At 37.3% G+C, this 25,409-nt stretch overlaps 1 protein-coding gene across 1 annotated transcript; it reads left to right on the top strand.

Moving 5' to 3' along the window:
* The first annotated feature begins 202 nt into the window (after positions 1 to 202).
* Positions 203 to 20,224, top strand: LOC139696573 (mothers against decapentaplegic homolog 4-like). The gene is made up of 8 exons (XM_071595378.1): positions 203 to 239; positions 1,752 to 1,985; positions 7,348 to 7,505; positions 8,380 to 8,519; positions 12,582 to 12,750; positions 13,174 to 13,312; positions 14,918 to 15,048; positions 17,728 to 20,224. Exons 1-8 carry the CDS (start codon positions 203 to 205, stop codon positions 17,806 to 17,808), a joined length of 1,089 nt encoding a protein of 362 aa, XP_071451479.1. The 3' UTR covers positions 17,809 to 20,224.
* The last annotated feature ends 5,185 nt before the right edge of the window (positions 20,225 to 25,409 follow it).

Below are 25,409 nucleotides of genomic sequence, written 5' to 3'. Positions count from 1 at the left end.
TTAACTGGTTTAAACAAAAGATTGTTCATTCTAAGGGAATGTTTTCTGTGTAGTATTTTTTATATTGTATCTTCTTTGTACCCATTTTTCACTGCAATATCTTTTATTATTTTCAGTTCTTGAACAAAATTACTTTTAGAGAGAGGTATGCCCAGCTGTCTAGTTATCAGAAAATGAAAAGTGGATAACTTTTGAGATTGTGATGGCTGGATTTGAAGGGAATGATGTGGTCTGTGGCGGTACTTTTAAAAATTGCCAATTCAAAACCCTGTCCCTTTTTCGACACTGTGATATCCAGAACATTGAGTTTCCCATAATGTTCTTTCTCACTTGTGAAATTGATTTCTTTGCATTGGGAATTTAAGGTGTTCACAAAATTGTCTAATTATCTTTTAGTGCCTGTCCATATTGCAAAGATATTGTTTACATAACGAAACCAACGGGGATCGAGATGGTGCGGGGGCTAACATACTGGCTTCCCACCCAAAGGGCGCGGGTTCAAATCCCGGCGGTGTTGAATATTTTTCAGAGGTATCTCGATCCCTACTTGAGGTGCTTTGTGGGGGGCACTTTGAGTGAGTACGCTGTCCGTCGGATGGGACGTTAAACTGCGGACCCCTTGGCGCCTTTCATTAAGAGTAGGCTAATGCCGACGCCGGGTTTCTTTCCACCCTTCATCCTTTCCTGTTCATCCCCTATGGCGCAAATGACCTCAGCTGTCGGTCGCCTCCCCTAAATACTACTACTACTACAAAACCAACAGTGACTGTTCTTCGTAAAAACTGAGGGACTGCTGAATAGTTTTTCTTCAAAGTTGTTGATGTAAAGGTCAGCAAGGAGTGGTGATAAAGGAGACCCCATTGCTAAGCCTTTCACTTGTCTGTAGTATTCATCGTTAAACTGGCAATATTATTGTTCAACACACATTCTGTTGGTTTGGCCTCAGCACTTTTAAACACTCTTTCCACGGTTGGGGGAGCTTTCTTGGAGGGCGAACCTTTCTACTGATGAATGATGAATATCCTTAAAGTTTATTGTCATTTTAACAAATTATGAGCGAGTTATTAGAATAATAAAGGATTTTCTAATATATAAGTATGAAGGGCATAGAATGTACTTAATTAATTATACCTTGGGAGACAGTTGTCTCTTTGAATACGAAACACCACCAGTGTATAACAAGCAGAAAGAAAGCATAAATTAGGACTTCGTAATGTATTTTGAGATTGATGTTTCTAAGGGTTTATCAAGGGAACTACAATGTTTACTTGCAAGTTAACTGTCCTCGGAAAATGTAATAATTTCCCTATTCTTGTCTCTCCTGTCATAATTGATACTTTTTAATCTAATTATCAAACAATGAACCATCTCAACAAAAAGGTAAGAAGTGACTCTCTTCAGGATTGAGAGATAAATCACAGGAATAGGACAAACTATCTCTCACAATACCAAGTCACAACATACAGCATGCTCTTCAAACATGATTAATGAAAAACCAATCCCTGCTTGAGAGTGTGTTGAAGCTCAAAGAATAGGAAGAGGGAGAAATTGCCCCCACTCGAAAGTCCATTTATCCTCCTGTTTGTGGTTGAAACCACCAGATCTCATGAACTGACCTATTACCAAGGGGCACTTAATTCATATTTTACAGACCTGGTCCATGAAATGAATATAACCTGAAAAGCCTTTTCCAGGGTGTCCTGCCTTTTATTTGTCTTCTACAGTAGCATTTTATTACAATAAATTCACAGGAGGCAGCCAAAGTCCTGTCGGATCAGCACCTGTCTCTCCCCACAACCACCAGAATGGTTTTGCTACAAGTGGCGCAGGTGGTGGGGTTGGGCAACAAGGCTCCTCACCACCAATTGGCTTCCAATCAGGGGGAACTGGGGTGCAGGGAACATGGACTGGAAGCAACACACTCACATACACCCGGAGTATGCAGCCACCTGACCACAGTCAGGGTTCCCCGCATCCAGGATACTGTGAGTATCCAAGGACAGATCTAATTTCCTCTCCTACATCCCTGTTTCTTTCCATCTCTAGTATTTGGTTATATAACGAGTACATTTCTAAAACCAACCACAGGTTTAACCCAAGGGCTGGCCTATTTAACCTTGGGCTAATTATATTAAGCGCTATGCAACATGTGCAATTCACAAATGAGGATGGTTTTCCCTGTACCACATGTGGTTCCCCGTAAAGATATGGCACCTGAAATATTACTCAGATTTGGTGAAGCTGAAGGTTCCCAGAGGCATCATTGGGATCTAGTCAGTAGGTCAGCACTATACTCACTGGACAATTGTGCCCCTCTTCATGATCTCAGAACATGGCTTCAGTACACTGATGTAAAAAAAACAAAACAACGTATCTTTCCACCAAATTTTGTATTAGGTACGCCTAGTTTCAAAGCATCGAAGTCATCCTCAGGTACTAAGGCTGATCTTCCATTCTGCCAATGCATTGGAACTAGTTGTACCTGATAAAAAATTTTGTGGAAAGATACATGGTTTTATTTTTTTACTACAGTAATAATGAGTTTCCACAAAGTTAAGCCTGAATACATAAAATATGGTTTCAGTACTCACTTTTATGGGAATTCCTGTTAATTAAATGCACTTCCCAAGGATTATTTTAACTTTCACTACTACTACTCATACAGTTAAATGCTTGTTGCAAATACTATTTATCTTAGTTATAAATTTAGAGTAAATTCATGTTTGGAAAAAAATATTGTAATATATAGAATACATTAATATAGATTTGTAGAAAATATACCAAAATAATATAAAAGTTATTACGCTAATATCATACTACAGTAAGTCCTCAATTTACATAGCTCTTATTATTACTATTTCAGCCCATGCCAGAAAGAGATGTTGTAATGAGTTTTTCTCATATTTCCCAAATTTACATTTCATTTTTTAAAACCACAATGTGCATACAAAATGCCTATTTTGTATATTTCCATGGTTAGTCTTTTTATGATTTACTACCTTGATCAAAAATTTCCCGGAATTTATTCAGAAAAGTTAAAAATACAAGTTTATTCATCTAAATCTATATTGTCCCCTTCAAAGTAATCCCCATCGACTGCAACACACTTATGCCAGCGCTTGATCCAATCCTCGAAACATTTTTTATATTCGGTTTTCGGTATGTCCATCAGTGCTTCCTGCGATTTTTCCATTACTTCCTCTCGGCTGCTGAAACGCGTTCCCCGTAATGGTTTTTTAACTCGATTGAACAGAAAGAAGTCACAGGGAGCCAAATCAGGTGAATTCGGTGGCTGTTGGATGGTATTTGTTGCATTTTTCGTCAAAACATTACGAATAATGATAGCACTGTGCGACGGTGCGTTATCATGGTGCAAAATCCACGAGTTTTCTGCCCACATTTCTGGTCTCTTTCGGCGAATTGCTTCACGCAAACGTCTCATAACGCCCAAATAATACTCTTTGTTTACTGTCTGGCCTTCTGGCAAAAATTCATGATGCACTACACCGTTTTAATCCATGAAAACCATCAGCATTGCCTTCTTTTTTGACTGAAAACGACGTGGTTTTTTTGGTCTCGGCTCATTTGGTGAACGCCATTCACTTGCCTGATGTCTGGATTGCGTGTCGTACTCATAAACCCACGTCTCGTCTCCAGTAATGATCCTTTTGATGAATGTGGGATCGGATTCAGCCTCGCAAATCATGTCTTTTGCGACGTCAACACGGTCTCTTTTTTGCATGAAATTGAGGTCTTTTGGAACCAACTTTGCTGCTACACGACGGAAACCCAAATCATTAACCACAATGTCTTGGGCGGATCCATAGGCAATGTTCAAGTCCTCCGCTATTTCTCTGATGGTTAATTTGCGGTTATTGACCAACATTTCTTTTACTGTATCAATTTTTTACCGACTTTCGATGTCGATGGTCTGCCACTGCGTTCATCATCTTCGATTGACTCACGACCACTTCTGAACCGCTCGTGCCACTGGTAAACGACCGTTTTTTTTAGAGAATCGTTGCCGAAACACTTTTCCAACATTTCCAACGTCCGTGCGCCACTAAATCCGTTTTTTACGCAAAATTTAATAAAAGTTCGTTGTTGCAAATTTAAATCCATTTCTGCAATTGTAAAAAATCGCCAACACACACAGAGATAGATGTACTCTTGGCTACGTAACTTTTGCAAATGTCAAGTTATGACACTAAGATTTAAAGGGAATATCAACAACAGATGTACCAATTTAACAAAAAAAACAGAACTCAAATCGGAACGATGGGAGCGCCACACGGTGGTTATTCCGGGAACTTTTTGATCAAGGTAGTATCTTTGTTTTTCTATCATAATATTGCAAAGATAGTGTTGCCCCTTTATAAGATTGCTCCTTTTAAAAAAATGATCCTGATTCAAATCTTCAAGAGGACATACTTTCAGTTGGGAACTATTCGTGGGTGTTTTCTATTTTCTGCAGTATTCAGTATTTCAAGTGAAGGTGGGGAACCCTCACCAAGGTCTTGGGGCCAGAGAATGATATTTGAGCTAATAAGCTACTACCTTGATCAAAATGTTCCCGGAATAACCACCGTGTGGCGCTCCCATCGTTCCGATTTGAGTTCTGTTTTTTTTGTTAAATTGGTACATCTGTTGTTGATATTCCCTTTAAATCTTAGTGTCATAACTTGACATTTGCAAAAGTTACGTAGCCAAGAGTACATCTATCTCTGTGTGTGTTGGCGATTTTTTACAATTGCAGAAATGGATTTAAATTTGCAACAACGAACTTTTATTAAATTTTGCGTAAAAAACGGATTTAGTGGCGCACGGACGTTGGAAATGTTGGAAAAGTGTTTCGGCAACGATTCTCTAAAAAAACGGTCGTTTACCAGTGGCACGAGCGGTTCAGAAGTGGTCGTGAGTCAATCGAAGATGATGAACGCAGTGGCAGACCATCGACATCGAAAGTCGGTAAAAAATTGATAAAGTAAAAGAAATGTTGGTCAATAACCGCAAATTAACCATCAGAGAAATAGCGGAGGACTTGAACATTGCCTATGGATCCGCCCAAGACATTGTGGTTAATGATTTAGGTTTCCGTCGTGTAGCAGCAAAGGTTGCCTCAATTTCATGCAAAAAAGAGACCGTGTTGACGTCGCAAAAGACATGATTTGCGAGGCTGAATCCGATCCCACATTCATCAAAAGGATCATTACTGGAGACGAGACGTGGGTTTATGAGTACGACACGCAATCCAGACATCAGGCAAGTGAATGGCGTTCACCAAATGAGCCGAGACCAAAAAAACCACGTCGTTTTCAGTCAAAAAAGAAGGCAATGCTGACGGTTTTCATGGATTACAACGGTGTAGTGCATCATGAATTTTTGCCAGAAGGCCAGACAGTAAACAAAGAGTATTATTTGGGCGTTATGAGACGTTTGCGTGAAGCAATTCGCCGAAAGAGACCAGAAATGTGGGCAGAAAACTCGTGGATTTTGCACCATGATAACGCACCGTCGCACAGTGCTATCATTATTCGTAATTTTTTGACGAAAAATGCAACAAATACCATCCAACAGCCACCGAATTCACCTGATTTGGCTCCCTGTGACTTCTTTCTGTTCAATCGAGTTAAAAAACCATTACGGGGAACGCGTTTTAGCAGCCGAGAGGAAGTAATGGAAAAATCGCAGGAAGCACTGATGGACATACCGAAAACCGACCGTAACTTTTGCAAATGTCAAGTTATGACACTAAGATTTAAAGGGAATATCAACAACAGATGTACCAATTTAACAAAAAAAACAGAACTCAAATCGGAACGATGGGAGCGCCACACGTTGGTTATTCCGGGAACTTTTTGATCAAGGTAGTATGTTCCTTTTTATCTGTGGCCACTAAGAAGAGAGGCAATCATGACATAAGACCTAAGGTGTTGACATTTGATTATACCTTGCTCAGTACCCATCACAGAGAATATTGCGGAGATTAGAATTGAGTCAGTTTATGATGGGAAACACAAGACCATCCAAGATTTTCTCTTGGATGGTCATTTGTTCCTTTTTTTTCATTCACAACAGAATTCAAAGACCTTTTAAAAACTGGTGGTCACATGTTGTTAATGCTTGATTTTTAGTCCATTAATTGTTTTGATAACAGAATGGGAGAGGATGGTGCAGAAAGGGGAAAGTCAATGTCAAAGATTGTGTAAAGTCTCTCCGTAATGGGGGGTAATATATTCTTGACCTCTTTTCCCACTAGTGTTTGAATCCAAATTTTCCATTTGTGGTAGTTTCCTGTCCCTTTTCAGTATTGCCATTGGATTCAGTGAATTAAGATGAAATTGTAAAAATGCCACCGGTCACGGAAGATTTTTAGTAGACTTTGTTGAATGTGTGCAACTGTAATTTCAAAAATAGATGCTCCTTTAAAAATTAGGCCGAGAAAGAAGTTGTATAAAGTTCTACAATACTTAAGAATTTTAACTCCATAAGCCAAATATAATGCTGCCTTCCCGTTGTAATTACTGAGGTTAACATGAAAAGTCAAATTTTGACTGTGACATATTTTACCATGGTTGATGTTCCAGCCTTTGGTTTGCTTTTAGGAACGAAATAATTGTACTTGCACTAATTTCACAAAATGATCACCAAAATTGTCAGAAAAAACCATCTCTCTCGCTCTATATATGTACTTAGGTGTTGTTACAAAAAAATAATATAGAGCAATTGTATTTTTGTAATTATTTATTTTCTATTTATAAATCAACAACATTTTTCTGCAACTTTATACTTATGTGAAGTGTAGTTTGAAGTGAATAGGATTTTTTAATATGCGAAATCATCTCTTTCCATGCTTTTTTTAATCTTGCCTTTGGTTTTACTGCTTAAGCAGATACAAACTTTAAATTTCAATCATTTGTAAAATGTACAACAGGGAAGATAAACAAGATAACCATAATTATTGTTTGATTAGGACTGGGACCTGAAGGAATAGATTTATTAATATGGAAGACATGCCGCCAAGGAAGGTCTTAACAGAAGTCCGCTATACTATAATTTTGAAGAATCTTGCCGAATTGTATTCCATTTCTTGAAATTATTTTTTTATTTTTATTTCTCCTCATGTGCATATAACTGATAAGTCTGACATTTTTTGTCTTTTTTTTTACTTTAATTTTTTCTATTCTTTTGATGCCATTTCTATTGAGATTTGTGTATATTTGTCAGTTCATTTTTAATAACATACTTTTTTGAATGGCAAAGGCCTTGGTGGTGGAGGATTAGGTTGCAGTAATAGGTCAGGACCTCACCCCTCAAGTGATGTTGCTAATTGTGCCATTGCTGTAGGGATGGTGGGGGGTGGAGGAGGCGGCCAGGGTTCGGTGGGGCCTCAGGTGGGGCCCAGCGGGACTGCCCAGTCAATGGGTGCACACCCCAGACAGCTCTCATCGCAACCACCTCCAGAATATTGGTGCTCAGTGGCATACTTTGAGCTGGATTCACAGGTTTGTTTCATTGCTGTACTCCAATTTTTTCATCCAGGGATTTGTGCTGTAAATTATTTTTGTAGTGCATTAGTTTCTGGGTACACTGAACATATTGTGTGACAGAATACACTGAAACTATTTGCACATCATTTGACCTAATAATTCTATTGGTTGTATGTGAGAAAAATCTAGAAAGGCATGAAAATTAAATATTAGTGGGTAGTTCATTCAAGTACATGCTTTAAAATTTCAAGGTTCCTGGAATGTTAAAGTCTCAAATATTATATAATTTTGTGATAGTTCAAATATCCTAGTTTTTTTTATTAGTTTTCGATGTTTTAGCAATATGTAGTTCTGCATGTAATAGCAAACTTCTATATTTTGTGTATTGATGCCTCCTTCATGAGAATTGTAGTATATAGCCTTTTTCTACATGTAGCTCTTCACTATTTAACATAGTGCCAGTTTTTCAGAGAATTTTTTTGGACCTGCTACTGTGGAATTGTTGAGGTTATTCTTTAATTTATGTCTTTGTCACAGGTCGAAGTTGAACACAGAATTTCTTTGAAATTACAAATAGTCAGAAGTCCTTAGCACCAATCCCAGGAATTTGTTTAATAAATCAATAATTTCTAAGTTATTAACTCTTTGATATTGCTGGAGTGTGATCTCTGGTGTCAGGCTTGGCTTAGTCGTGTTATGAAATATCATACTCCCTTATGATAAATTCATTGCGTGCATAAGATCTGTGCTTAACTTAACACTTTTGACATTTAAAAATTTTCTAATTGAGCTAATAGCCTTTTTACCTGAAATCTGAAGGTGTTGAAACGTACTGATATTTGGACATCATCCACAACAACTATTGCAAATGCATCTTTGTGCTTTAAAGGTGGGCGAGACATTCAAAGTTCCATCATCTTCCTGTCCCTCTGTGACGGTTGATGGATATGTGGACCCTTCAGGTGGGAGCAGGTTTTGCCTTGGAGCTTTATCTAACGTCCACCGCACTGAACAAAGTGAAAGAGCCAGGTGAGATATTATGGTATAAAAGCCATTCTCTCAAATACCTTCGAAATTAAAAATAGGGCTTTTAGAGGTATATAACATTACATACATGAATGTTTTAAAAATTGGTATTTTTCATGCATGAGAAAAGAAGGGAGCTTTATTTGGTAAATTAGTTTTATTTTATATGACTGGGGTTGTACAGATTAATTGATAGCATAGTGTCAATCTGTAATTGTTACCTCACTTCCATGTACTTGTGTATGTTGCTGCTTTAATATCAATGGCATGGTGTATATAGTAGTAATTTTTGGGGCAGAGGCCAGTTTGGCAATCACCTTGCCTGTGAAAGATGCAGAATGCAGCAAAACCTAGTTGTTTAGATTCAGATAAATTCATAATATTGTGAAAATGGAAATCAAAGCAGTCCCTCAGCAAATGTATATGTACAAATCTATATCTTTATTGAAGGTTTTTTTTGAAATATGTCAAGAGTTTCATTTGAAGCCATGATGTAATCCCATTAGTTACTAATAACTATATTGTTTATTTTTAAATCTGTCCCCAAGCGATTTCATTTCATCAATTTGAGAAAAACAAATTTACACTTTTCTACTGATTTTCCACTGATTGAAACGTACAACGCATTTCAGTCCATCGAACCATCTTCAGGTACAAGACAAGATTCAACTCAGTGGAAAGTGCAAATTTGTTTTTCTCATAATGACAAACTTCCAATACACCTTGCCTAAATCTGTTGAATATATTCATTTAATCAAATCTGTATATTGCTAAGTTAAAGAAAGGCATCATGTGTCCGTCTCCATTTATTTTAAAAAATAACTATTATCTTCTCGTATTACTTCTTTTCGTGTAATTGATAACCAGCATGAAATAATTTCAAATGTCTTGTGGGTCTATTATGACTTTATGTTTTCAGTATATCATGCCATCAGTCATCCTACTTCATGCTTTTCTCAGTTCTTTCTACACTTTCAATAATAACTTTTTGTAGATTATTTATGCAATTTAGGTCATTGTATGTATGCTGTTCACTCCTGTACTTTTAATTTAATTTGTTTATAGTTCACCTGGATAACTTTATTACCAATTCCAGTCAATTATTTTCATAATTTTTGTACTAATGTACACGTTGTACCAATGTATTAATTGTTTTATTGTACTTTTGCATGGAACTCTTTTAAGATTCACATTCCATTTTTATGCTTCAGAATGGCAAAAATATAAAATTCTCAAAACTTAGTAGAAATGATAACTGTCTTACTGAAGTAAAAACATTGATATATGTGTATGGTAACAGACAAACTTTTCGGAGGAATTCCGTAAATTACTTCATCAACATCAAAAACTGACAAGGATGGTGAAATAATTGCTGCAGTCTGGTAACCAATGAATTTGTCACAGCCATTTCCATCAATAACTTCTACATAACCATTTTTACAAAATGATTGGCCAGCTGATGTTCAAAGATGGAATAACTGGCAGATTTTCCCCTGATCTGTCTTTATTAGTACAATCACAGACTAATTCAGACTCTGGTAGACAGAATCGCAATCATCCTCTTCCAATTTGCACATACCTCCATCATTCAGTGGGGTTACACATTTTTTCAACAACTTTAATAACTGTTAGTTTTTCACTTGCCGTAAAAGTCTGTTACTATTTGCACTTATTCTTTTTAGGAACTGTACTCAACTCTATAAATGATAAGGTACTAATTCGAAACTTGTCGCTCTAGCTGCTGAAAAACATTTCCACATGAAACAAACACATCTTATTGGGGAGTGAGTGATAGAAAATATGTGGTAGCCTTGACTGACTAGCAGGCAACCCCTTAATCCCTCTGATCTTATGCCATGCTCTAAGGTCTGGGAGATGGAGGACTTTGGAGAAGGGGTGAGATATAAGGGACTTGAGAAGAATCTTGTAAGATGTTCACCCTCTCTTATTGGTGGAGATATATGGGAAATAGGGGGATCGAGATGGTGCGGGGGCTAACGTACTGGCTTCCCACCCTGAGGGCGCGGGTTCAAATCCCGGCGGTGTTGAATATTTTTCAGAGGTATCTCGATCCCTACTTGAGGTGCTTTGTGGAGGGCACTTTGAGTGAGTACGCCGTCCGTCGGATGGGACGTTAAGCTGCGGACCCCTTGGCGCCTTTCGTAAAGAGCAGGCTAATGCCGACGCCGGGTTTCTCTCCTCCCTTCACCCTTTCCTGTCCATCCCCTATGGCGCAAATGACCTCAGCTGTCGGTCGCCTCCCCTAAAAACTACTACTACTATATGGGAAATAGGTGCACATGGTACTCAGGTTTTAGCAGTAACGTACTGAGAGTGGTTCCTCATTACTCTAGCATAGCTAATTTTTTTACTGTTTACCTTCTTTCCATAGCTGATTACTTCTTTGACTACATTATAGTTTTACAAGTATTCTGCATGCTTATGTTTTTTTAAGTTAACTCTTTGTTATGGGTCATCCAAGGTTTATTAATCATTTTCCTACTGTTAATCTTTGAATTTGACTTAAAGATAGGTTTTGTTAGCTATTAAGTGAAATAATGATTTTATAATGTATAATGTCACAGGTTTCTAATGCAATGCCTTCTTTCTTGGGTTTTTCTGTATCAGTCATACAGCTTCCTAACGTTTTTGGTGTACTAGCAGCTTTAATATTCTGTATTTTAATAAACTAAATATGTATGTTTAACTTACCTGTATCTCTGTTTTACAAAACTATGTTCCATGTCTTTTAACAAGCGTTTTCTTAACATCCTTACCCAGCATTCTTGTTATCAATTCTCTACTCCTTGAGAAAGCTTCTTTTCTTATGTGATCCTCCTTATATCCCTACTACTTGGACCATTTTGATCAAAAACACTTCCAAGATTTGTAAACTATTCCACCCCTATTTTAATTTTTGCCCTTCAGTTTAAACATTTAAAGTAGCCTCTTTCTTTTTCAATAACTGCATTCCCTTTGTTTTATTTACATATATTCTCATCCCATGCCTATTGCATTGACATTCCAATGCACTTATCAGTTCTTGCAACCCCTTGGCTGACTGGCAAACTAAAGCTTAGTCATCAGCAAACCTCACTGATTTTAAGAGTTGTCCACCGACTTTCATTCTTATTTCCAACTCTTCCCATGCTTCGTTAACCATTTCCTCCAAATGCACCTATGAACAGCACAGGTGAAAATGGACATTCATGTCTTACTCATATACCTATCACAGCCCACCCAGACCCTCCGTCCCCTGCTCGTACCGGAGCAATCTGAGACATGTACAGGGTGCAGATAAGTTTCCTATCCCTCTAATTTACTTCTAAATTCTGCAAAGAATTAATTAATTCTCCCCCTATAGTACACCATTTCAAAATCTACAAAACAGAAAAATACATCGTGATTATATTCTAAGTTCCTCTCTACAAGTATTAGTCACCTCATTGCTGATATGGAATCCTGCATGCCTCTCCCCTTAATAAACCCAAACTTGTCATTCCCTTAGTAATCATTAGCCCTGCTCTCTATCTGCTTGTTGGTGATCCTGAAAACCACTTTCACTGCATGAGAAATCATCCTTATTGTATTGTATTATTATATTATTGTTATTGCATTTTTGTGCTGTATTATAAATTCAAACTTGTATTTTTTTAAATGAATACATATCGTGGTATGTATTAACATTTGTGGTGCTCCATCTTGGTCACTATGCTGGTTTGATGTCATGAACAAGGCACATCATTGGCTAGAAGTCATGTACCAAATCTCGGAATTGGTTGATAATATAATCTATCAATGCGAAGACTTTAAAAATTAAACTTTTTAATTTTTAACTTGTAACCTGTAAATACGTGATTAAAAATTTCTTATGGGATGATGGATGTTGCTGTATCACACTTTTAGCTATAAAGTCCCATTTATTTGCCTAGTCAATAGTTGGGAAAATCAATAAATTATTGTCATATAAATTTAATTAGTAATACGACCTGTCTGTTATCCATATGTGCATTTATAATGTTTGCACAGGCTAATTCACCATATATTTATGGCAAATTCTTTCAGATTGCACATAGGCAAAGGAGTGCAACTTGACCTTCGAGGGGAGGGTGATGTATGGCTCCGCTGTCTTAGTGACCACTCTGTTTTTGTCCAGTCATACTACTTGGACCGAGAGGCTGGACGGGCTCCTGGCGATGCTGTGCACAAGATTTACCCCCAAGCATACATAAAGGTGAATACAGTTATGCATACTCTTCATCTTATCTTTCATTTTAATTTATTATTATACAATAATCTTTCATAGTATCATTTTTAAAATTTTGAGAAAACTTAAGCTGGCTATGTCTCTTCCTGCTATGACTTCTTGTCTTGTGTGTTGGAATTTTGTGGGCTAAATAGACCAAAGCAATACCATTAGTTTGTACATGAATCTTGTAGAAATTAAGTAGAACATTCATGGGAATAAGTTTGATCCTCACTGTGGAATCTAGGTAAATATTCTATACCCCTTGAATTTATTTCCTCATGACAGAACCATTTATTTGTTTTCATCTATCAATTATTTTACTTTGTTTTCTTTTGAAATTTAGAATAAATAAGTTCCATACCTGTGCTTAGGGAAAAGATTTTTCAACCATGTGAATTACTTCCTCAGGTGTTTGATTTGCGCCAGTGTCATCGACAGATGCAGCAACAGGCTGCAACGGCACAAGCAGCAGCAGCTGCACAAGCAGCTGCGGTAGCTGGTCACATCCCTGGACCACATTCTGTTGGAGGGATAGCTCCAGCAATCAGTCAGTATATAGTACTATGATATGAAACTCACTGAGATGCAAGGCTTTTTGCAGATGCATTCTTTCCTTATTATCAAGTATATGATTTAACTAATATATTTTGTTCATATAATTTGTTGTAATGGAAAGCATTCTTTATATAATATTTCAAATGGGATAGAGAGTAAGAATGAAAAGATCAATAAGCTTATAAAAGGCATTAATATGAATCTTACTGGCTACATTATTCAACAATTATGATGAATATGATGAACCTTAAAAAGGACCATTGAAAGAACAGGTTTTTCAGTTGGCTCTCATGTGGAGCAGTGCTAGAGTGCCTGTGCAGATAATATAAACAATTGTTAGAGAATGTTAATATCTCCTGACTTCTACTCCCAGTAGCTTTCATTGACGTAATTCTATGAAGCCATCTCTAAATTTCGTGCAAATTCAGATAAATATGGTAATAATAAATAGTATGTTGATATTAATTATTATATTATGAATTCCAAATGGAAAATATCATATCATTTGTGTAATATTTAATGAGACAGAGGAATTGGATGTTGATCATCTTTAAGTTGACCTTTTCCATCTATGAAATTTTGAGTTTATGAGCTTAAGGTGATATTAATTGGTATCCATTTATTGTGACCACATACAATACCCCAGATTTTGGGTGGGCAGAATATTCATTTCATCGAGCATCATGAAATAGGCGAGATTTGACTTTATTATCCAGGTATTTCATTAACTGTATCATCTTTGCAATGTGCTTTGAAACTTCCATGCAAAGTGGTGTTGACTAAAACCGTATTGGCACTTATGTACATTTTCATGATGAATGTTATCGGTAATCTTGGATCTTTCATGTTTAAGTACAGTTGGAGGATACAATTTTCTTTGCCATTGTCCACCTGTAATGTTTTATCTCTCTTGGGCAATTCACATCAGGGCTTTTGGAAAAAACTCTCCTTGTGATCACTTCAACAATTCCACTTAGGTGCTTCCGATTCCTCCTGGGATCTTCTTTATTGATGCATGGAATGCAGGAATCCATTTCTGAAAATTCCATTTTTGGCTTAGTTTAACAGAAACTCAACACCTCAGCAATTGGAACTAAGAAGACTCGGGGACCAATTTTAGTATTGTCAATCATTTTCAAAAAATTCCTCTATGGAAAATTACTCAATTTCATGTAACCATTGCTTACTTCCCGAACCCTGATTTAACTTTAACCAGGAAGTCATACTGCTGAACCTATGCATATTATTCAATCAGTAATCCTTTAATAGGAAAATGTTTGAACTTTTTCCCAATTCTCATTCTAAGACAATTATTTTTGGTATTCCACCATTGAAAGTGGGTTTTGGATGGACCAAAACCGACTAATAAATACATTTCTTTGCCTCCTATGACAAAACCCAACCTGTTATTCAACACTGCAATTACACTACTCTACAAATCCATATATGTACAATTGAAAAAGGGTTTATTGTAGTGTGAAGATGCCAAGTTGTATTTTGTTATGAGAACGTATAGATGTCAAGAAAAATATTTACCCACCCCAGCTTGTCTTTCTACCTCATCCCAAATTAAGCATAATTTTTTATACTAATTTAGGTCTTAGTGCGGCTGCAGGCATAGGTGTGGATGACCTCAGAAGGCTCTGCATACTGCGGTTAAGTTTTGTGAAAGGATGGGGTCCAGATTACCCAAGACAGTCCATTAAGGAAACACCTTGCTGGATTGAGGTTGGTCAACATATTTTCAAAACATATTTGCTAATTTAATTTTAATTTATTATTTAATCATTTCTATCAAATTTGTCATGACTGAATTCGGAGATCTTGGCTAATTTTTATAATGCATTTTATGTTATAATGTTGTCTTTTAAATAGGAAAAACCCAAGTATCTTCCTAAATTAAATCTCTCTCATAAGTTTTAATGTTTCTTTATGTGATCAATGATTTTTTTATGACGTCAGTCATATGTGTGCGGTTTTTCAGATAGGGTTCAAGTTTTACTAGTTGGGTGGTGTTGTATCTACCAATGTCTGGAAAAAATGTGAGTTTGCTTGCACTTGGACCCAGAAATGTTTTTCCTGTCTGAAAAGTGTAGTAATCAGAGAAAAATTGAAGGATGGATTTTTTATCTCATATATCTTAAAATAAAATAAATGCAATATTGCTAGAATTGGACTGAACTATTGAAATTCCTGATCAATTTTTGAATATATTTTCACCCCTTCGTACATGTTGACCTAACAATAGCAACTACTAAGTTCTAACTTGCACATTAGTATGTTTACTGTTTTTTTTTTCAAGCATTAGCCACATGTAAATGAACATAGTTGCCACCATCAAATGTGCTATTGCACATGTATATGATAAAAGATTGCATGTATAAAATTGGAAGGAACTTCTACAAAGGTGAAGAATTTTTGTAGATGTTTTGTCTGTATATTTTTGTGGATTTCTCTAAACTCTTTACAAGCTAAAGGCTTCTGAAACGTACAGGGAAGTTTTGGAAACAAGTAGCTTGTAATTTATGAAGAGACATATAGGGTTATAAAGTTTGGGCTTTCTACCATCACACAAAATCTGGAAACTTTGAGAATTTTGCACCTCAGGAAAATCTTTATTGGAGAAAATTTGTTTTGCCTATTGTTAATTTTTAAAATATCAGTTTTTTTCCTATTCTGGCAGCTCATTCCAACCCTGCAATCCAATTTCACATTATTATGATATGAAAACCTTTCTTCTAAGAAGGACATCATCATAGGATATGAAATTAACCATGAATTTATGATAGCTAAGCTATTTTATAAGTATTCATTTTTTATTGAAGCTGGATATAATTTATTCAGTAAATGTGTGCATAACTCAAGGTTCCTGGTCCAAAAAGTGAGCATTTTCACCTGCCCTGGGTCCAATCTGCTTCAATATTTAACTACACTGGGTCCAGTAATAATGAAAACATTTTCACTGGCTACCTTTGCTGGTGATATTTGAAGACTAGTTTTGTCTGTGTCTTAGGCAGACTACTTGCTCTATACTCTCCTATCCATCATGTTTTGTCCCTAACAAATTCGATGTTTGGTTCATATAAGACTGAGTGAATACTTTTTCTTGGCTTTTGAAGGAGAGCAAGTTATTTTTTCTTTCAGCAGAGATGTATAAGAGATCCAAATCCTAAGTTCATTTGCAATTTCTACCTCTGTATTTTCCCATGTCTCTTGGTGCTCTGTATGTCCTTCCTCCAAATTTAAACGTTCTGTCTGTGAAAAGGGGTTACCTTGCGCTAGACATGCCATTCCAGTGATCATTCTATTAGCCCCAAATGCTTCTAAATCACTTAAAGATAGAAAATCACGTGAATAGAAAAGGAAAAATTAACCATTTCAATGGTGAGATTGCCACCATAATTATATAAGCTCAGTGAACTCTCAATTATCTGTGATAATGGATTCACCATGAAGCACGGATAATCAAAATGTGCATGAAATATGCATGGTAATGCATTTTCCATTCTGTTTGATCTATTGGTTCTTTCAGCGGACGTTGATTTCTAGTGTTTGTGATTTTATATGTGAAATTAGCTAAATGGAAGTAAAGATATATTGTATAAATAACTGCAGGAATGATTATTTAGCAGTAGCGATGACAAGTTTCTGGGATTCTACAATGGATAAATGTTGATATACATGCTGCAGACAATTTTTTAATGTAACTTCAATGATCTTCATGTTAAGTGTTAACATCAAAATACTCTGATCCTTTTCTGCCTGCTCCAACTATTTTTCATAAATTCTGAGCTGAAAAATCAGGGTGCGTATTATGCACTGGTGAATCTCCTGGGTTGGGCATTGTGGTAATAGTATTTTTAGATGAATCAGCCAGTGCTTATAGTTCGAAGATACCCCCAGCCCATAAGATGCAGGCTCATTTTAACCACACTTTGGAGTAACAAATGTGCATCTTATGGGCTGGGAAATATGGTACCTATTTTAGAAAGAGTATCATCTTTAACTACAACATAGTTGTAGCTGTGGTAACCTGGAGGTAGCAAGTCTTAACTGCAAAGCTAAAGCTTTGTGTTAGAGGCAAATAATACCAGCTTTTGAAAAATATCCTTTGATTTTTTTTGGAATGAGACAGTGAATAATTGTTCATACTATGAAACCACTGCGCACCACTGGTAATGGGCAGAATTCCACCTGAGAGCATTGGTGGCACAGATCTAAGAGAGTGGTCTCTTTCATTGTTGTTGGCACCTTAGTGCAGGTGAATTATTTTGTAACTGCTAAATGCCCTGTACAGCCCGGATAACTCTGGAAATATTTTGGTGACTATTGCAAACATTTGGTGACGGTAGCTATGATATCATTGCATATGCAGTTATTGAGAATGAGTTTGATTGTGTTTTACAGGTACACCTTCACAGGGCACTACAGCTCTTGGACGAGGTGCTTCACACAATGCCCATTGAAGGTCCAAGGGGCATGGAGTGAGGTCCCTTCCCATCGATCGGCTCACATTAGGGGCAGCCTGTGGGCGGCTCTATATATCTCTTGCCATAGCTTCTCCTCTTGGTGCGTTGGGGATTTAAGACATGCCTGAGAGCACCAAAGCAGTCGATGGGTACTATGCAGTGGCTGGGTGAATGCGCCTTGCAGCTGATGTGACCTGTAGGAATCTGATTTAGTGCCCATACAGTTCTCGGAGAGCTGTTCCCTTCTCCCCCAATCACCCTCCCCCATAAGCGAGGACCTTGGTATTTGTGGAAAACAAGAGGCCAAAGTGTGTGTGTGTGTGCGTGTGTGTTTGTGTCAAGGCAGAGAAATGATTTTTGATGCCCACGTCAGTGCCTCATTGAAATGATTTCAGACTGGAGAGAACTCTATCCCACTTGACAGAAAGGTGGTCTTTTTATTTGAGATTGGGGCTGTTAAGCTTCAGAGGAGGATGTGCTGGGACAAGGGGGAGAGCCCAGATAACAGCGTATGTAGTCCTCTCCTTGGATCACCTCATTTCGTGTGCACTTGGTGTAAATGCCAGGGAAAAAGTGAGGTTGTGTTGTATATTTGTTTTTAAAAATGCTTGAAAGTGAAGTAAAATAATTTTTAATTTCCAGATGAAGTTTTGCAAAATTTTAGATGCCTTTGGAGAGCATGAAAATTTATTTAGAAGCCTGTTGTATGATTAAAGCCATATGAATGAAAATGTTGAATATTGGCCAAAAATGAAATGTATTTTATTAGTTTTAACCACATGGGGTTTTAGAAAGATGAGAAATATGTTTTTTCGGAAGTTGGCTTAATACATATTGAAGTATTTTTTCACTTTGTCTTTGTAGATGTATTTAAATTTTCAATGATGATGATTGGAAATTATACTCTGTGATTTGCTAAAATTTTAATATGAATGACTGATTTGATAGCATGCAACTGTTAATATAAACAAAATATGTACATTGGGTAGAAAGTGACCCTTTGAATTGTAATGTGATAAGCTGGCTCTTATGAATTAGGGTAAGATGAAGAGGTTATCGTTTGCTCATTCTTTCACAGGCAAAGATAATGTTTAAAACACTGAGCACAAAGATTAATAGTTACACTTTTGATGTATGCATATTTAATATCCTGGGGACGCTAGATGTAATGCAAGACTGTCTCAAATTTTTTACTCATGATTATTCTATATTTGATGAAGAGTTTTGGTTGAAGACCTTCAAATGTAAAGCCAATGTCCTTTCATGGTTTGATGGCTGATAATGGTGTTGTACCACTTTCCGATTTGATATTGTTGATCTGTCTTGAAGAGATACCTCTCCAACTTCTCCATAATTTTTGGCCAATGTGTTACCTATATATCGTCTTGTTTTAGTTTTATATAGAGATTATAAATTTGAATTCTTCAGAGAAAACTTATTTTCTAACGTTGATTTTTATTGTAGCTTTTTCTATGATGGCACCCCTTGCAACAAGGTGTGAAGAGTGACCCCAAGTACATTGAATGGAATGTATTTTACTCAATGACTTATGTTCCTTGCAATCTCACTAGATGATTAAAAATTGTAATAACTGTTTACTCAGTTCAGAATTGTGCATGCAATAATGATGAAATTAATTTACAAAAAAGTATTTTGACTGGCTTAGTAGTTTGCTGGCTTGATAAAAAAAGTCGAAAATTTTTTAAAAACTGTGGATAGAGTGAAAAACTATTTGAAATGTCAACAAATATGGAATGAGAATATCTAATTGATTAATCATTGCCTATGCATGTGTTGCATTTATATATAAATATATAATATACATGTATATGTACATATTCATGCATGTATATGTTCTGAGAGTGGAAGGATTTCATTATGTTCAGTATGTTGCAAGAAGGAGAAGGAATATAATCCAAAGTCATAAGAATCCTGTGTCTCTTGTATAGAACAATTTTATACCTGTGGCTGGCCATTTTTCTCTTCAGTCAACATCTGCATATGCTTATTTCTAGTTGTAATCCTAGAAAAGTCTGCATTGTACCAAATCAGTTGCTTTGTTGGCTATTTTATATTCCCAGGAAAATACAAAAATGTTTTACTGTTTATATTATTGTGCAATGTGATTCTGTGTAGCTCAACTTCTTTTTTTAGCACAGCCATGTGATCATGTTTTGGCAAATACTTGAAAATTGTTTTTCATTCCCAATTCACCATTTTTTCCTGTCTTATCACTATCAGATCAGTTTCATTTTTCCTTCTCAACCATGATTCATTGCTTTATAATGTCAGAGATAATACTGTTAAAAATTTATCACTGTTATCTCTAAATGATGATGATTTGTTAGTTTGTTTTCTTAATTCTGATTTGTTCATTGTTGTGTGTTTATTATAGTTTCTGATGAAGACTCTCTAATATTAAATCATTCTTTATATTTTGAAATTTATTTTACACTACCTTCTATCCCTCAACTTCCATTAGTACTCTTTCCAATTTAGGAATTCAAGTAAAAGCTATCTAATGAAAATTGACATAACGTATGACAAACGTACTAGCAGGTATGTGCCAAAAAACAAGAGTTTAAGTAAAAAGCTCTCATATCACTTACTTTTTTAATATGTTTCTGTAACATTCATCATGGCAAGGAATAACTCCTTTGCATTGCAAATACAATGCATTTATGTTGGGTAATAGGTGCATTTACTATAGGCAATAATTTACCTTTAGATTAACTAAATTTTTTCTCCTTATGAATCATAGATTTTGTTGTCTGATCCAAATTCCGCTACACTGATTAAACCTTAACAACCATATATGCAGTTAACTAGCTACAGAATGTCCATTGTGATTGCAGATTTTTTAGTTTTGGAAGTTAATGATAAAAAAAGTGTATCCTATTCTATTTAGAATATTCATCAACGAATTTCAAGAAAAGATAATAAACTATATGAACATAATGGATTACAGGAAACAAAGAGCTTATATTCACAGGAACAAAACTCAATGTAAATAAGCTAAACTTTTTGCAGGGTGGCAAAATTCAGATGATAGTAATGTCTTGCATTACTTGCTTCCTTCTTTTTGGGGTGGTATTAAGTTAAGTAGAGATAACAAATTAATATACAGCAGCAAATGCATGAGCATTAAGCTACCTGAAGTTTCTTTATAGCCATTAAAGAAATTGATACTTGAAAGGATTAGTAATATAATAGGGTATTTATTACACAAGGCTTTTGGTTCCATCAAAATCACATTATTATTAAGAATATATGCAGTTTAACTGACTTTCTGTAAGGTTAGCATCAAAAATCCAGAATGAGTTACTTTTCTCACTTGAGCCTCACACCTAGCTTATAGTAACAAATCTAAGGTCGCCTCCACCTTTGCTGGCTGTAAATCTTGGGAAGCCACGGTGAAGTTGAATCTACGTATATATACATGGGGGGCCCATTAGTACCCGGCCTGACCTAGAGATGGCGGTAGTTGTTTGAAAAATATCACTGTATTAGAAAGTATGCAATATACATCCATATGTTTCAAGTTTGAATACCCCACGTTGTTTAGTATTTGTTTGGGAGCCAACAATAGTGAACGTTATAATTGAATTTTTGAAAATGGAGAAAATTGGTCATCGTTATGTGCTACAATACTTTTATTTGAAAGGCCTCAGTCCAACCAATATAATAGCTGAACTGGATTCTACTCTGGGTGAGTCTGCTCCTTTGTTTACAACGGTAAAATATTGGGTAGCAGAGTTTAAATGAGGCCTCACGAGCATTGCATTGGTTATTATTATTATTACTTTTTATTTTCCCAGAGATCACAATACAAAAATACCAGGTGGGTGGTGTATGTACATGATATAAGGCACGTCAAAGAGGAGCAAAGACACAGGCTCAATTAAGATACACAAAAGAAAAGATGCTCATAGTTACATAAGTGTTTGGTACAAACCCATGAACATTGGCTGTAACATGCACATGCAATATCAAATTCAGAAAAATCATTGATCATTAACATGAATCAGACCATGACCATTGCTAGAAACTAAAAGTATGAACTAACTGGTTGGGAATATTGTTGAGATATTCATCAACCGAGTAAAACATATTGCGCTGTAGATATCTTTTTAATTTATGCCTGAATGCAGCAGTTCCCTTTGTATCCTTGATACTTTTGGTTAGTTTGTTATATAATCTGATGACCATTTCATTGGGTCCTAATTTCAATGCTTTAGTTCTTATATTCCCATAATGGAAGTCATTCCTGCCTCTGGTGTAATGATGATGATAGGCAGAGTTAAGAGAATAGTTGCCGATGTTATTTTTTATATATAGAATTAAAAACATAATGTAGATGCATGGGAGTGGTAGCAAATTTAATTCATGGAAAATAGGCCTTGATGGAGCATTGTGAGGTTTCCTGGTGACGATTCTAATAGCTTTCTTTTGCATTTTAAAGATGGTTTGAGAAATAGCAGCTGATCCCCATAATATTATACTGTAGGTTAAATTTGAATAAATTTCCCCATAGTACAAATTGAGTAGTACAGTTTTACTTGTAGTTTCATACAGGTGTCTTAATAAGTAGCAAGTTGAACTGAGCTTGAGTTGAAGACTTTTACATGAGTATCCCAAGAAATATTTGCACATAGAGAAATACCTAGAAATTTGCATTCTGTCACATGCTCAATTGGTTGGTCATTGATTTTTACCAGCAGAGTAGTTAGAGAATGCGGGTCCTAAAACAGCGAAAACCGCGCCACCTGGTGGTAAAAATCGTAACTAAAAACAAATGAATATCGAACCAAAAGAGTCGCGCGATGCGGCAAACAAATGAATGTCGAAACAAAAGAGTCGCGCGATGCGGCGAACAAATGAAGCACGCCACCTGGTGGTAAAAATCGTAACTAAAAACAAATGAATGTCGAAAGAAAAGAGTCGCGCGATGCGGTAAACAAATGAAGCACGCCACCTGGTGGTAAAAATCGTAACTAAAAACAAAATGAATATCGAAAGAAAAGAGTCGTGCGATGCGGTAAACAAATGAAGCGCACCACCTGGTGGTAATAATCGTAACTAAAAACAAAATGAATGTCGAAAGAAAAGAGGCGTGCGATGCGGTAAACAAATGAAGTACGGTTGCGTCGGACGACAGGAGAAGCACGCGATGCGCGTGTGCTGGTGGTAGAATGCGTGACTAGTTGATTTACCTGCCACCTGCGTGATGCGGTACACAAATCAAGCACGGTTGGCGTCGGATGACGGAAGAATGCTGAAAAAAATGAAGCGCGGTGGGCGTTGGTTGATTGCCCTGCCGCTTGGTGGACTGAAAGCGAATGAAAGTGAAAGAGGCATGTGATGCGTCGGGCGTCGAAACAAAAGAGACGTGCAAGGCGGTATTGATTGTAAACAAAAGAGGCACGGCTGGCGAGGAAACAAAAGAGGTATGCAATGCGGTAGGCTGTGGCGCTGGAGTCGCGGGGCCGGACCGGGTCGGATCGGGTCGGGTGACGTTCATAAGAGGATGACTTTTAGAAAATCCAAGATGGCGTGTTTCAGGAACGGCTTATCCTATCTCTTCTGTAACAGGATGTCATGAAAAGCGCGGAGGTTTCTGTTTCGAATTAACGTCACGCACGATATTAAATGGCGTGTTTCAGGAACGGCGGTTGCTATCTACTATCAACAGGAGGGAATGAAAAGCGTGGACGTGTCTGTTTCAAACCCACGTCTTGATATCTTCACACAAACTCTCAGAGGTGTATAAATGAAAGAAATACCTTAGAATTCAAAATTTGTTTATTAATCCATCTGCATTAGGTCCATCGTTAAAAAAATTAAGAAGTCTATTGCGTAAAAGCTCTCTAGGTACTTTGTTGAAGGAGGAGAAGCCTCTGGACCTATCCCGGCAAAGCCAACGGCCATCGTCTCAGAGTCTCTTGCGGGCTGCGTTGACCGGACCGATACAGCGCAGTGTCGTTGGAAGGGAGGTTCGGTTGACATCTGCATACCGCCACGGGCAGCCTGCTCTTTCCTCTCCGGTGGATAATACGCTGCCCCTCTCGGGACGGATGGAGACATATCCCCGGAAGCCTGTGCATCCCTCTCCGACGGCGGTGGATACACCACCACCACCCCCTTTAATATATTTTGGGGATATTAAAACTAATTGTGTATTAAAATAACACCGTGTTTGACGGAAGTTTCAAGAGCTGATGAGGAGGACCTTCACTTCTATCCTTGCTTTGCGGTGCAAGATCGTCCACGCCACATATGCACGATCATGAACTATGTCCAGGATACTCTTGTCGTTTCCTTCCGCAATATCCATCAAGACAGCTCTTGAAAGTTCCTTGTCTTTTTTTGTAACAGTTGAAATTTTTGTATTTAAACTTGGAAATAAATTTAAAAAAACGGAAAAACTGTGTACTTATTAATAATTTTATCAAATTTATTATATTCATCTAGTTTATATCACATACCCATGAAATTTTAAAACAGTACAATTTCAGGTGATTCAACAACTTTCATTATGAACGTAAATGCTCCCAATAGTCTACCACGTTCCTCTGAGCACACGCCATAGTTCACTCTGGATTTTTTACCAATGGTGAAAGTCACCGGAGGAGTGGAAGCTCCCTGTCCACCGTCTGTTTCAGTCCGTCGTATGCATCTTGATCTATCCGTTATTCCGTAAACGTGACACGTTATGGATGGATCTTGCCGCTCAGCCTTTTCCAACATCTCCTCTCCCAATTTGAGGTTTCTTATCGTGGAGACGTTGAAGCGTTCAACCTGTTTTGTGGTAGGATTTTCAAAACCTGAGAACGTCACCTTCCGCGAGACGAGAGAAATGGATTTGTTCATATGTCTGAATTCCGCGATGCACCGTTTGACTAATTCCACTTCCAGAATGAGATCATTCCTTTCGTTATCGATCAAGAGTGGTAGAGGGAGAATAATCTCATACACTGAATTCACACGATCGTTTACTTTGCGAACAACGAGCGGATGCTCGCCTCCGAGTTTGGCAGTAACTGAACGTATCACAGACATTTTCATTCTGGGTGCATTGCACGATGGAGTCGAGTATTTATACACCAACGTTCATATGTGCTGACTTGTTTGGAGGCTTTTATACATCTGCGCATGCGCACAACATCATGAAGAGGGTGTGACATGTTCGAACTTGTTTAGAAGCCTCTCACGCACATGTCACGACTCGTTCAGGCAGAGACGTTCGCCCGACCCGACCCGGTCCGGCCCCGCGACTCCAGCGCCACAGCCTACCGCATTGCATACCTCTTTTGTTTCCTCGCCAGCCGTGCCTCTTTTGTTTACAATCAATACCGCCTTGCACGTCTCTTTTGTTTCGACGCCCGACGCATCACATGCCTCTTTCACTTTCATTCGCTTTCAGTCCACCAAGCGGCAGGGCAATCAACCAACGCCCACCGCGCTTCATTTTTTTCAGCATTCTTCCGTCATCCGACGCCAACCGTGCTTGATTTGTGTACCGCATCACGCAGGTGGCAGGTAAATCAACTAGTCACGCATTCTACCACCAGCACACGCGCATCGCGTGCTTCTCCTGTCGTCCGACGCAACCGTACTTCA

This window comes from Hetaerina americana, unplaced genomic scaffold (genome assembly GCF_022747635.1).
Source record: "Hetaerina americana unplaced genomic scaffold, ioHetAmer1.1.p SCAF_7, whole genome shotgun sequence".
NCBI lineage: Eukaryota > Metazoa > Arthropoda > Insecta > Odonata > Calopterygidae > Hetaerina > Hetaerina americana.
The sequence above is the reverse complement of the archived record's forward strand: the minus strand, read 5'-3'. Positions and strand labels throughout refer to the sequence as shown.